At 32.6% G+C, this 15,447-nt stretch overlaps 1 protein-coding gene across 1 annotated transcript; it reads right to left on the bottom strand.

Moving 5' to 3' along the window:
* Nucleotides 1-9,815: 9,815 nt before the first annotated feature.
* Nucleotides 9,816-11,215, bottom strand: LOC106458602 (innexin inx2-like). Its single transcript, XM_013918125.2, has one exon. The coding sequence runs from the start codon at nucleotides 10,986-10,988 to the stop codon at nucleotides 9,873-9,875; it is 1,116 nt and encodes a 371-aa protein (XP_013773579.1). The 5' UTR covers nucleotides 10,989-11,215; the 3' UTR covers nucleotides 9,816-9,872.
* Between the last annotated feature and the right edge of the window lie 4,232 nt (nucleotides 11,216-15,447).

The following is a 15,447-nucleotide window of genomic DNA, read 5'->3' as shown; positions in this document are numbered from 1 at the left end:
TAGCTGCCGTCCCTCTAATCTTACACTGTTAAATTACGGACGGCTAGCGCAGATAGCCCTCGCGAAATTCAAAACAAACAAACTATACAAAGTAAGCTAAATATTACTTCATGAGTATACAAAATAATCTAATCAATGTAAAATTTTCTTAGGATAATTTTTCATCACTATAAAGCAAGAATCAAAGTAAAATTTTTAACGATAACTTCATGACTATTTAAAATAAGGTAATCAATGTATTTTTCCGAAATATAACGTTTCATGACTTTAGAAAGAAAGCTAATCTACAGCACGTCATGCGGATAACTGAAGCTAGAAATGGGATATCCATTAATTTATTCAATTAGATCGATATACTTAGTTTGCTTGATTTTTATTATTAAGCCATCTTTTGTGAATGGCTGATAAGTAACATAAAAGTCGCAAAATCAGATCCTCTCCAATTGAGCCGTGTACTTCAACTGTGTTTACTAAATAAATTCATTGCAGTAGCACAGAAGAATGAAAACAGTTTTGTACGTGAAAAACATAAAGTTATGTCTACAAACAAATAGATATATCAAATCCAAAACTACGTACAATACATGTACATATCGTATGTTATACAGTATGAAAAAACGATTCAAAATACACTGTGGGAAACAGTTTTAAATCACTAGAGTATCTAACGCATGATAACCGTTTTCTAGAAAATACACCGGCTAATAAGGTAAATATAATGTTGTATTTGTTTTATAAGTAAAGATAATTTCTAACGTATAGCTCTTATTTTCCTTTATAAATTTATACAGTGTTTAGGGGAGCTGGTTTTTTCAAAGTCGGATCGTTGTGTCTTCATTTGGTGAGATATTGTGTTATCTGTATACTTATTCTGAATTTATACAGTGTTTAGGGGAGCTGGTTTTATAACACAATTTCTCACCATATGAAGATACAACAATCCGACTTTGAATTGTACTTATTCTGAGTTTATACTATGTGTATACTAAAAAGTCAAACTTTTTTTCGTCTAGTTTATGGTAGTTTTATTCAAAGCCAGTATGTAGTTAACAGAGAAAAAATAGTTTTGCAGTTCGAGATTAAAGGTCCACGTCAGCGGGTGTTCAAGTTAAATCAAGTCACCTATTTCCCTTTGCTTAGGGCTAGTGAAAAACCTCTGAAAATTAAGTGTAAAACGGCCAGGTTTGCCTTGTGTCGATACTTGAAGAAAAATTTAAAAAAGCTCTACTTTATTGAGAGTCATTTATATTTCTTTGTTATAAATGTGAGCACCGCCACTAAGCTCGAGCATTATTATGTCTTCTTAGAAGTAAAGTCTTTAAAGTTAATGAATAAACCTTACAAACCTCTGGTGGTGTTTTTGTTTTCTACTGGATAATTTAAATGAAGTAACCTAATACTTTTGACCTGATCATTATTACAAACGTTTGTATCGAAAAGATCACGATGTTAAGTGAAAACTTTGCTATTAGGAATTGGTAAGATGATTGTTTTGGTTTTGGTTTTGTTTTTTAACTATTCATTTGACACTTAACTACTTCAAAGAAATCCATGTAATAAACTTGAACGACACTAATAATAAGTAAGAAAAATATATAATGTTAGAGAAAAACTGGCCGGAATGAAATAAAGTGGTGAATAAGAAAAATAATCTTATATAATCTTAACCTCAAACTGGTCCTCTGCAGTTTTTGCAGACGGGTTATACATGGTATGCAATCTTAACCTCATACCAAGCCTACGTGGTTTTCACAAATGGATTATAAATGTCCCGAGGTGCAGATCTTTCAGTCTCTCGTGTTTTCTTAAGTAAGCAGCTTTGCATGATGGTCTTGAAATTAAAGATTCTACTCATGTTGGGACCATATGAAAACGTGCAAAACATTCATGACTCAAACGCTCAAATAAATCCAAAACAATAATTTTACTATAGAATTCACAGGAAAGAATGCCTTCACATATATGTATGTGTATATGTATGTGCGCTAAATGCAAATCTTGGTACACCAAACTACAGACGAAAATTCTGACGAAACGAAAAAGATATAAGTAAATGTTTTAAAGCCACGTACACTCATGTTGCCTAATACGAACATGATATTAACCTAAGTTTGCTCGGTCACTTCCTGTGTTGTGCCTTGAGCTACTACCACCTGAGAAAGAACAAACATTGAGCTGCATTTTACCCAAGCTGAACGGATGTCGCCTTTGATGATCCACATTTTTTGATAGACAGTTTGCCGAATTTTGTAACGAATCGCATACTCTACAGTATATTACGAAGAGTGCGTCAACAATAAGAATTTACTCTTACGTCTAACGATTCGATTGTTCCTACTTTGTGTTTTGAATTATTCATACACGTATTGACATTTCCTTCATGTGTCACACTTCCCGTTGCGTTAGGAACAGGCTGGAACTTGTGTTACAACACACAGGTGTACAGAGTGTGTAAAGGAAAACCAGTGTCTGACGGATTTAAACATTTAACTTTGTCAATCACAACGAATGAAATAATAATAATAATAATAAAACATTTAGGCTTAACTTATTTTGTTAAGCCTAGATGTGTTTAGTGGTTGCTCGGATCAACGTTTTATCATTATAATAAACATACTGCAGCTACTTCATTTTTTATCCAAACAAATGTTTTCCTAATGCAGCAGAGCTATTCAAAAAATTAAAAAAAAAGACTAAATAAAAAATAACATCATTATTCCTTAAAGATTTCCTATTACGAAACGTTGAAATTTCTTTATCAGTATAAAATGGGTTTTTTGAGGTTCGTAGTCTGAAAATAGTGTATTCAAACAATATTACTTACAATACTAACCTTTAAAAATGTACAAAAGGAAAAACAGAATAATTCTAAGAACTAATGAGCGAAAGCAAAGGAGAGTGTGTTATAATATGTCAACTACATCTGACACATTCAGTGCTGACGAGGCTTTTCGCTCATACCAGGGCTCATCATGCCGGTCGGGATACGATAGATATTGTAGTGGTCTTGGCGCTGTATGTTATCAATTTTCTTGAACAACGACTGTTAGGAGTAACTTATAAGAAGACTATGAAATAGAAAATTAAAAACAGTTTTTTCTACATTGATTCATTCTAGTTTGGTAAACCTTATCTGACAATTATTTCAAATGCGTGCTCCAATTTTCTGTGTCGTCACGTCATACATTAAGATAGAAAACTGTGCTTTCTTGTCAACGAAACCCTCTCTGAGGTCCCTATGGATTTAAGTAAATGATCTTTGATGCTAAAGTAGGTCATTTGGCAGCTATAAAAAATCTGTGAATGTATATTACAAGAAGTAAGATACAGGATAAAGCAACTTACAAAAAACTATGTCGTGTTAAACCGTGCCTCGCTTCTTAAAAAGCTATCCTAAAGATCATATTATTTCTCCTTTTAACTCCAGTTTAAGATGCTCTGCTAAATAATATTTGCCGTCCTGATAATTAAACATGACTAATGCCCAGTCTTGTAAAATGTATGTGAATTTTCTAAGTATTTCGTATGATTCGATTGATCAGAGAAAGAGAAAGCAATAGGTGTCAGCGCTAAATTGAGAACGTCGATGCAGGAAAACGACATTTCACTCAGTTCAGCAAAGAAAAGGAAATAACATACTAACTCAAAGATCAAAATCAAATAACGTACTTTAATAAAAAATTTCCAAATTATTAAGAAGTGGGGAGTTATATATTAAACACAAATAACTAAACATGTGCTTGTAAATAACTTGAATTTGAAAATCATCTGAAATATTAAGACTTAAATATTGCCATCTAAACATTGACAGTAGCGTATTTTATTAAGAGTTCCAGTTTGTAAAGATAATTCTGGTAATGCCAAATACCCTAAACTAAGATAAAATAAAATCATATCCAGTGTAACCTCGCGTAAATTTTTCCGGTCTCACACACAAACTCCTGCATTTTTTCCACCCTAAATTTTGTAATGAAGTCGCCCCAATAATCCGTCATATTACTGAGTTGTTTCAAGGGTTACTTGAAGTGACGACAGATGTGATCCAGGCGACTCTCTTAAATAAACGTTTGTTCACACATCTGTATTAGATGATACAGTGCTGTAGAAAAAAAAAAGCACACTAGGCACAAGCAGTGCTGACAAGAAACCTTAACTATAGGTCTTTATGTGCATTCAGGATTGAATACAGGCAACAGAATCAAACAAGCCTTTGAAACATAATTTTGTCATATCCAAAGCAGGAAGTATATTTTTGGACCAAACATATAACTTTGTAGCATTGGAAGTTATTATGATTTTTGGTTATCCACGATATGAAAAGCTTGAAATAAATTGTTTGATCAACAAACTCACTTTTAAGGTAATTGAAACTAATAATACATTAGATAGGATCCATGCACATTCTATATAGTACACAACAAATTGTATTGTTCAAACATTTACTGTATCTTAAGTGAATTGAAACTAATAATACATAAGACAGGATTCATGCACATTCTATATAGTACACAACAAATTGTATTGTTCAAACATTTACTGTATCTTAAGTAAATTGAAACTAATAATACATTAAATAGGATCCATGCACATTCTATATAGTACACAACAAATTGTATTGTTGAAACATTTACTGTACCTCAAGTTAATTGAAACTAATAATACTTAAGCTAGAATTCCTATCAATTCTGACAAAGTGCATTGTTGAAACATTTGTTGCATTTTAAATGCAAAATTGTTAATTACACACGTAAATAAACTTTAGTCATTAAATTAATAGTCTATAAAAAACAAGAAGTAATCTATAATGTATTTTATTGTGATTTAACAGTAAAATAGAATTACCATGTATTATCGTAATATTTTACAGTGGTTCTACTCCAAAGATACGTTGTTTTTTGTTGTTACATTTTCTGGAAGTGTGTATGACGTCACATGCCAGTTGTAAAGCGTAAAAGTACAAACTACAATATATTCAAAGTTCATTCACAAGTTGGATGTATAATCATTAAAAATTAGTTGGTGAGCAAGGAAGAGAGAATTTTCTTCATCTAACAGAATTTGAAGACTTACTTAATTGTTTTTTCATTTATTTTTTTACAGAAGCACACACACTTTTAATTTATATATATACGACCATCAACAAAGTAAGGGTAAATTCTGATAGCACTAATCTAAACAAGAAATTATTAATAATGTATTTTAATCTAATGTACAGTACGAATTTTTATAGGCCTTTTACTATGGTTTAGGCTAACAATTGCATCTTCCTTTGTAATTATTAACAATGTTTTAAAATTCACATTATTATATAGAAAAATATTTTTTAAGTGATATTGTCGATCACGTGATATACGTAACAAATCGCACATGAAGAACTACTCTGAACATACTATTAATTATGATTAAATGCGAAAGAAAACAAGAAACTGCCAAATTTATAAGATTAGGCCTGTTTTTTATTAAACAGCGTTGTGCTAAAATAAAAAAACTTAAAATGTTTCTATTAAACAAAGACATCTATAAGCATACTACAAAGTTCTAGAATCTCAACATTTTTAAAGCATTAAGTAAAATACTGTTCCACTTAGATCTAAAATATTTTATGCATCATATATATTTTCAGTTTTGTATTTTGCATTTGACGGCAAAGCTACTTAGGCTATCTGCCGCCGTACCTAAATTTGAACTACTGACCAGAGGGAAGACAGGCAGTCAGCAGCACTTCAACTATTCACGATAAGAGATTAACTGCCACACTTATAATGCACCCAAAGCTTAAAGTGCGCCAGTCCCAAAATCGAAAGCTCTACTAAAGGGTAAACTCTTCCTTTTAATTACTAAGCTTTGCCCCTAACTTCTTGAAGCTTTGTCAATATATATATATATAAATCTAATACTATTGAAAACATTAACTGTCCATACGTGGTTAAAATCAGCACTATAAAACAATAATGAACTTAATACATAACAAAACAACATTATAATGAATTTTGGTCTCATTATAATTAAAATACATAATTCATTTCATCCATATAGAACCCTTGGTTATATTGTACTTTTCTATCGATACAAAACCTGATATATATATACGTGTGTGTGTTCAAAGCAGTGATTGGCTATTACGTGTGTAATACAATCCTTTTACACGTGTTAGGTTAATTCTCACTTACCTGATACAACTGATATGGAATGATTCTTACTTGCAAACATAAACACTTGGCAAACAATAATATGACGTAACAGACTATGACTAGGGAACAACCGGTTTAAACAAATATATTTCTTAACAATAACAGCGTTACTAATACAAAAATCGTAACCTTTATAAGTTGAATAACGACTCCTTAAAAAACAAAAAAATCATGACAATAATGGAATCTTGCAAAGGAATGATCCCACAACGGTATTATATAGAGATTATTAATGAATTTCACAGTTTCTTGTACTTTACAATATGTATTTGTTTCTAGAACAGCAATTTTTTCTTAACTGTTCGGAAACTGTGCTCTACCAGAAACTTACCAAACCGGTCTTTCAACAGCTAGAACGAACTGTAAAAAATCATTCTTACAAATGAAAAATAACCACCGAAAACTGATGCTCAAAAATACAAAATAAACATTATTTTACATTAAGGATAACAATAATATAAAATATGGAGAAAAAATTAAGTACGATTGCAAATTTTAGTAGTTTTTTTACTTTTCTCAGCAATAACAAGCTTTATAAGCACAATAAAATTTTAACATTTTAAAAGAGTTGAATTTACTTTTTTGTTTCTCTTATGTCTATTTTCGTAATGTTAATTCTACCAATTGGGTTTTATCCTTTTTAAGACTAACTTTAAGTTTTTTACTCTTACTTCTAATAAGAGGATTTCTTGGTTATGGTTCAGAATTATAGTTTTTATGACAGGGAGTGACATGTTAAATACCACCAAATTCCCCTTCTTAGACGATCTTGAAATCAGTTGATCAGAGATATTCATCATGTTAATTATAATCGCAGCATACATGATCATTAAGTTCATTGCTGAATAATAACAGCATCTTAGTGCGATAAAATACGTAAAGAAATATCCAAGTGTAGAGCATACGCATAAATTATGGCTTAAACAATATTAAAATCAGAGCTAACACTAACATGCAAAGCAAGATGAACAGAGGATTGTTGTTGGTTTAGTTGAATCTCGTTAGAGTTCTACCAGTTGGTCCCGCGATGGGACAGCGGTAATTCTATGGACTTACAACGCTAAATTCTGGTGTTCGATTCCAGCAGTGGATACAACAGATAGCCCAATGTGACTTTGTTTTAAAACAAATAAACTTAACAGTGGTGTTTTCGAAATGAAAGTAACTTATAATTAACGTTCACTTCACAAGATTAAGTCACGTTACAACCATTAATTTATATTTGGTAATTTCTCTGAGTACTCTTTTCTTTTCAGTCGATTCTCCAGTTTTAACAATTTCTATAAGATAGTGATGCATAATATTTTAATAATATGTAATGAAACCAGTAGAAAGACCATATGCCCAGGGTCAGCATTAACAACCAGTGGAAAGACCATGTGCCCAGGGTTAGCATTAACAACCAGTGGAAAGACCATATGTCCCGGGTTAGCATTAACAACCAGTGGAACGACCATATACTCCACGTTAGCACCAAGAACCAGTGGAACGACAATATACTCCACGTTAGCACCAACAACCAGTGGAAAGACCATATGCTCACGGTAACACCAACATCCAGTGGAAAGACCATATGTTCCAGGCAGCATTAATAACCAGTGGAAATACCATATACTCCACGTTAGCACCAACAACCAGTGGAACGACCATATGCTCACGTTAACACCAACATCCAGTGGAAAGACCATATGTTCCAGGTAGCATTAATAACCAGTGGAACGACAATATACTCCAGGTTAGCACCAATAACTAATGAAAAGACTATTTGCTCCAGGTTAGCACCAACTTTAACTAATTCTCTTCTTCGCTTTTTTAAGGAACATTTTGGTTTTGGTTTTTGACAAATTTCTTCTTATCTAGCAAATTTGTAATAATTAATTTTATTCAATACTTCCTTCCCGTACCTTAACGTTATTAAAGAACGCCAGCAACCTAAAATTGGAAGTCACAATAGCTTCTTCTCCCCTCACCCCCCTTTTTTTTGTTTAAGCCAAAAGTTTGAAAATGGACTATTTGTGCAGGCCCACCACAAGGATCGAACACCAAGTTTTAACTTTATAAGCCTTTGAACTTAGCGCTGAGCCTCTGCAGAGCATTTATAAGAGCATACGATGCATCTTACTTAGCTTTAATAGTTTTGTACCCTAGAACTTAAAAGATAACCAAGTTTTGCTAAGAAAATATTTTTACAAACTACGTAGTGAACTAAATCCATAACAGTCCGTTTATCCATTTTTTGCTTCACATTTATGAATACGATTTTATTATATGTTTAAAATGATTTTCATCGTCCATTGCTGAGTAACAATTCCAAACACTTATTTTTAGAATTACCGAATGATCAGTATGGTTTACAAACTACGATGAGCCAAATCAAACCACACAAATAATATAAATATTTTTACGGTTTTGAGTTGTTTTCATTTATATTTAACTGTTACTATTCATATATTACAAAATAAAAATGATATACATATCTATATATCGATAGCTGCTTCTTTTGGGATGGTAAAATCAAAACAAAAATCTCTGGAATTTATTCCTTCATTAATTACTTCACTATTGTAACACTCGAAAACCACACATTTTATACGAGGAAAGTTTTTGATAACCTGAGAGTCAAGTTCTCTTAGCTCTCTCTGCAAACTTCAATGAAATTCTCCTAGTTGTTCTAAGTAAAATAGAAGATCAAAATACTGTTTTTACAACAAAGTTGTTACAACAAGGTTTATCATATACGCACAAGAAAAAGTTAACGTTTTATTGACAAAACAAAAACGGGGGTTTAAAGATCATTACTATGATCTTAAAACAACAACAAAAACAACCTGCTTAACGCAGAAGCCAGTTCAGCATAAAACTTTCTTTTATATGATATTTTCCCAAACATTTAGAGTTTTATACAATTCGAAACAATCTAATAGAGACAAAATAACTTTGGATGGTAGTAAACTTAATAACATAATAGTAGCAAAAACTATCGTGGTTTCTAATAAAGAAAACTGTCTAACTGTATATTATAAGCTCTAATCACATTCGTGAATTATATTGACTGTTTTCATTTAATCTAAAGGTCGAAATCACTTCATGGACCTTAACTTATTCCGAATGAAAATTTAAAACCACTAACTTTACTATTGCGAATTTATCAACTAGTGTGTTGATAGCTTTTGTTTGCATAAGTTAAGCACAAAGCTACACAATGAGTTATCTGTGCTCTGCCCACCACGGGTATCGAAACCCGGTTTCTAGCGCTATACGTCCGCAGACATACTGCTGTGCCACTGGGGGCTTGTTGATAGCTTTAAGTATTTATTAGATATATTAGAGCGCGTTAATAGCAAAGGGCATTAAATCTAAACAGCTAAGAAAAACAACAAATATACTTCAAATATTATACGTATTCTTTTAAATTGGAATCTAAGAATCTAAGAGTCTAATAATTATTTGACGTAAAATATTATAAAAATCGGTACAAAAGTTAATTTCGGAGACAGAAGTAAAAAAAAAACTTCCTAAAATTGGTTCCTAAAAATATCATAAATCTCAAAAATAGATACTTTGCATACATATATGAATTCTACTTAACTATATGTTTAACACATTTGTAATAAAAACACATAATAACAACAAAAAAGAATCAGTTTTACATCAGTATTCTCTGACTTCTGCTCAAGAAGATTAGTCTCCTCTCGCCATAAAGTCTTCTTTGTTGAGAAGCGGCTTGCTGTCTTCCAGTTCTTTAGCTAGATCAGCAACGACATCGCGAAAATGCAAGGAATCTATATTTTTACATAGTAAATCCAGTATAAACCAATCGCCTATTTTACAGTGCTGGATGATGATTTCAATGTTTCTTTTGTTTGCAAGGCGAGCTCGGAACCTGAGGAGTAAAAGACGAGACCGAGGCCAGAGGATGATGGTAACCCTGTAAACCAGCATAATGCCCGAAATGACAGCCAGAAAGACGAACCAGAACCATAGGATGATGTAAATTTTCTCGTTCAGGATATTAAGTGGTAAGAGACATATAGCATCATGACGCTGGACGTCACCAGATGACCCGTATCGATGGAAGGTACATTTCGTCAATCTTGGAAATACTTTGACCATTGGGTCTACTCGATCTTCTTGCTCCATTTCAGAAAACTGTATGACCTGTATGCCGTATGTGGTGAACTGACCGCCGAGGAAAGTGTCTATCATGTACATCTGCCCAATTACATTAACAAAGTTCATGACTTCGCTGAGAAAATAGTAAAAAAAGTACATTCCATGGTTATTAAAATTTTCCTTTAAGTGGGCAACTAAAAGATCTTTTGTCTCATTCTTTTTGTCCAGAGTCAGAACAGGAGTGTTAAAATCCATAACAAGACTTCTGATTCTTTTGCCTTCCCAAGATTTCCACAAGTACCGAGGAACGTAGAAAAGAATAGCTTGAAGAAAAAGAACAAAACAGACCCACTGGTAATACATATGATACACTCTGTCTTCCCCGGGAGTGTATTTGTCAACTCCAGGAGCAGGAATCTCTACTCCTACTTTCTTATTTAAAGCATTCGGGAGAGTAAAGGTGGAATGGATCCAACAGTATGTATCCAGCAGCTCATGAGGAATGTCATCGTTACTAATACAATCGATTGGATCCCCAAATAATTGTGAGCTAGTGACTAATAGGCTGAGAGCAGCTAACATTAAAACAGTGACTTTATAATGTAAGCGAAAAACATTGTTATCAATACAACAAGGGTCTAACTTCAAAACGCCTTTCAGAGATTCGAAAAGTTCAAGAAGCATTGTGGTTCTTTAAAGTCAATAGCCAAAGCTAAGCACTTTATGTCTAAGAATTGTTATTACTTTTACCAATAGCTTTGTTAGTAATTTGTACTTTTATCAATATCTGTTTCTGATAAGTATCTGGCCGATGATTATTTTTTTAGTTCACACATACGATATTTTAAACAGTGAAAAAGATTAGTCTGTTAATCCTTAGGGCTGGAAGCAAAGTGAAAAAAATCAACTTGTAGTGCATCTCAGACTCCTGTATCACCGCCCCTGCAGTGTAAAAATGGTCTGCCCCTGCTTGGACACCATTCGTCAAGACTCAGTTTAAACTATTCAGAGTCTAGGGCCGTAAGTTCCTACGTGACGCAGTCTTTCAGTCAAAGCTGAGTCCAGTTCTCGCAATGCCCGCTATAGGGCGTTCGAAATTTCCAAATAAATAAAAGTATCTCGCAACATTTGGGGATTTTAGAAAAACTGAAATCGTAGAAGACGTTAACAAAAAGTAATATGTTTATCTTAGTATAGATTAAGTTTACAGACAAATCAAAGTGTTTGTCTCAATACTTAAATAACAGTGTCATTGTTAGGAAGAGTTTTATTTGCTAATTTTCTTTTCTGTCTCAAAGATGTTCTATAAAAAATCCCCCCGGTGGGGCAGCGGACTTATAACGCTAAAACACAGGGTTCGATTCTCCGCGATAAATACAACGGATAGCTTAGTGTCGTTTTACTCTGAGATAAGCAAAATAGTCTTATTTGTTAAAGCTAACAAGATAATTTTGTATGATTAACTGATGTAATAATACATCTACACTGATGAGTCAATAAACATTTTACATTATGGGTCTGAAAAATGTGTTTGAATATTAATTCATTGCGATATATACAAAGTTTCTATACTGTATATATTTTTTTTCCATTTATAGTTTTCAGAAATTTACTTGAGGGCTATCTACGCTAGCGTCCCCTAGAGACAAAAAGGTTCAACAACACACACCGCCAACTCTTAGACTACTGTAATCGAATAGTGGGGTTGGATCGTCACTCTTATAACACGCTCAAGACCCCAAATTGCGAAGCACGATTTTTTTTTAGAGGGGAGGGGTGCGCTAACGGGAAGCTAACACTGGAACTGCAGAACCATACCTCACCGCGCTGTCCATTAGTCTACAGTCGACCTATGATAGCCGGATACGTGAAGAAAGAGTCTTATTTAATGTGATTGAATAAATATCCAAATCATCTTTACATAGAAGTTGAAGATATTATTTAGACTTAGCTTGTTGTTGTTGTTGTTAAAAAAAAAAGACTAACAATACAGTCACGACATTGGAACAGACTGCTAAACCGGTATTTACAAGGTAACGCGGATTATAGATTAAAAAAAAAGAAATTATGAAACAGTTTAAGATCCCTTGTAGTTTCCTAGATGTCTTGTTTTGTGTGTGAATGTTTAAAAATACTTTATTGTAGAAAAGTCGAAGTAATATACCTTCAGTAGAAGTATTGTGTTTACGTCTTCAGAAGAAGTACTGTGCTTACGTCTTCAGATAAATATTGTGTTTACGTCTTCAGTAGAAGTATTGTGTTTACGTCTTCAGAGAAGTATTGTGTTCACGTCTTTAGTAGAAGTATTGTGTTTACGTCTTCAGAGAAGTATTGTGTTTTCGTCTTCAGAAGAAGTATTGTGTTTACGTCTTCAGTAGAAGTATTGTGTTTACGTCTTCAGAGAAGTATTGTGTTTACGTTCTCAGTAGAAGTATTGTGTTTACGTCTTCAGCAGAAGTATTGTGTTTACGTCTTCAGAAAAGTATTGTGTTTACGTCTTCAGATCCTATAAGATCAGTATTTTGGTAATAAGGACACGTGCATACATTAAAAAGAAACTACCGATTCAAACTGAAAAAAAAATTATATTCAAAGAGCAAAATGTAACATTTTATAGCTATTTTAAAGCTGAAAATTACTAAGACATAACAGGAGCAATGGGTATAATTCGTTTATAAAAAAAACAACACTTGGTTTCTTTGAGAGTAAATTAGATTAATAAACTTAAATTAATGTTCTGTGTGAAACTCAAACAACACGGTATGTTACAAGATTTTCATATGTTATGCTTATACCAGAAGTGTCAAAGCAGATGCATGAAATGTGACTTAGGGGATAAGCTAAAAATGACGCTACAAATGTTAACTATTTCATTCATTCATTGTTTGTTTATCAACACACATTATAATGAAAAAATAAGCTTCAAAAGCGTTTTGAATCCCGCCCAAATTTCAGTTAACACATGGGACTTTCCACATTATAGATACTTTGGCTACTTGGAGAAGTTAACGACTTAAATATCGTTAATAAAGGAGTTTCTGTGCCTTTTGGCTGAATCTAGACTAACTTTTCCAAGCTTTTTAACGTGGTAAAATGACATGCTGTATCTTATGTCATAGTTTTAAGTTTTCAAGGTTTCCTTAAGACTAGTAATAACTGAATTGATAAAAACTGGAAATCGTGATTTCCTTTAAAATCTAAGTATTAATTTCACGGATCATGATCTGTACATAAAAACTGGAAATCAAGGCTGCCTTTACAATCTAAGTATTAATTTCACGGATCATGATCAGTAGATAAAAACTGGAAATCAAGGCTGCCTTTACAATCTAAGTATTAATTTCACGGATCATCATCTGTACATAAAAACTGGAAATCAAGGCTGTCTTGAGCGAGTTGTTTTTATTAATACGAACATCATCTCTTAGTTATTGCTGTTGTAGGATTCTTTGTCTGTCAATATTCATTCCACTGTCCCACAGTGGGAGAGCGAGAAGTTTACGGATTTACAACGCTAAAATACGAGCTTCGATGATCCACAACAATCTTACAGTTGTTAATAAAATGTAATAGAAATAGTTTCATCTTTCTGGGTATGACAAATAAAACACATCTCACACGTATTTTACATTACTCGATTATCTTTCAATTTTAATCCCAGGATTAACCCTAAGCTAGGGTTATTGGCCCTAATATCTTGGTAAGAAATCAACAAACAGAACTGTTTAAAGCATATAAACTTTGCCTTGTGTGAAACTGAAAGACACGTTATAATTGTGTAGCTATATTATTATCAATGATTGGAATTTTATCATTAAAAGTTCATCAGAATAACCGCTGAGCTACTGAGGGAAGGGCGTCAGTATCTGTAATGAAACAGTATTAGAATTTTGCTTTGATATTGTCTTCAGTAACATTTGATTAACTATATACATCTGAGCTATACACCCTCTACGAATGTCTTCGTGATAGGAGAATTTGTTGACCTTATTATGGATGCAAGTAAACCATCAAATATTATATGTGTTATAAACTGTATTTTATGGATATCACATCTTTAAATGCAACGCTGAGTAATGTTCTACTTTTCTTTGGAACAATTCCAGCAATTACAGAGTCAATCTATTTATGTAGGACAGACTTACAACCCTTTTCTTAATGTGTTAATAAAGTTTTATTGTGTTGCATCGGAATAAAGTCAAATAACCCTTTGTACTTTCAGTAAAGGGTTGAACTTTATATTTCTTGTAACCGAACATCCAGTATCAGAGGGATAGACCAACAAACGCTCTTCTAGACAAAGAACACAAGTTGGCTCGCATTCACTTTCCAGTCTTATATTTCAGACTGTCCTTTATCCATGTAATTAAAGGAAAGCTTTATCTTTTTCTTCTAGCTTCTGTTTAGGTGATATGAAAATGAATGAGCTATTGCATAGCATATCAGTTTTTAATATGAATATCATTATATTATACCACATCAGTTTTTAGTATGAATATCATGATATTATACCACATCGATTTTTGGAATGAATATCATAACATCATACTACATCGGCTTTTAGTGTGGATATCATGATATTATACCACTTCGGTTGTTTGTATGAATATCATGCTATCATACCACTTCGGTTGTTTGTATGAATATCATGATATTATACCACTTCGGTTGTTAGTATGAATATAATGATATTATGTCACTTCGGTTGTTAGTATCAATATCATGCTATTATACTACTCGGTTAGTTGTATGAATATCATGCTATTATACCACTTCGGTTGTTAGTATGACTATCATGCTATTATACCACTTCGGTTGTTAGTATGAATATCATGATATTATACCACTTCGGTTGTTAGTATGAATATCATGATATTATACCACTTCGGTTATTTGTATGAATATCATAACATCATACTACATCGGCTTTTAGTGTGAATATCATGATATTATACCACTTCGGTTGTTAGTATGAATATCATGATATTACACCACTTCGGTTGTTAGTATGAATATCATGATATTACACCACTTCGGTTGTTAGTATGAATATCATTCTATTATACTACTTCGGTTATTTGTATGAATATCATGCTATTATACCACTTCGGTTATTTGTATGAATATCATGATATTATACCAC

The sequence above is a fragment of the Limulus polyphemus genome, unplaced genomic scaffold (genome assembly GCF_000517525.1).
Source record: "Limulus polyphemus unplaced genomic scaffold, Limulus_polyphemus-2.1.2 Scaffold491, whole genome shotgun sequence".
Lineage (NCBI taxonomy): Eukaryota > Metazoa > Arthropoda > Merostomata > Xiphosura > Limulidae > Limulus > Limulus polyphemus.
Note: the sequence above shows the minus strand (reverse complement) of the source record. Positions and strands in the feature narration are given on the sequence as shown.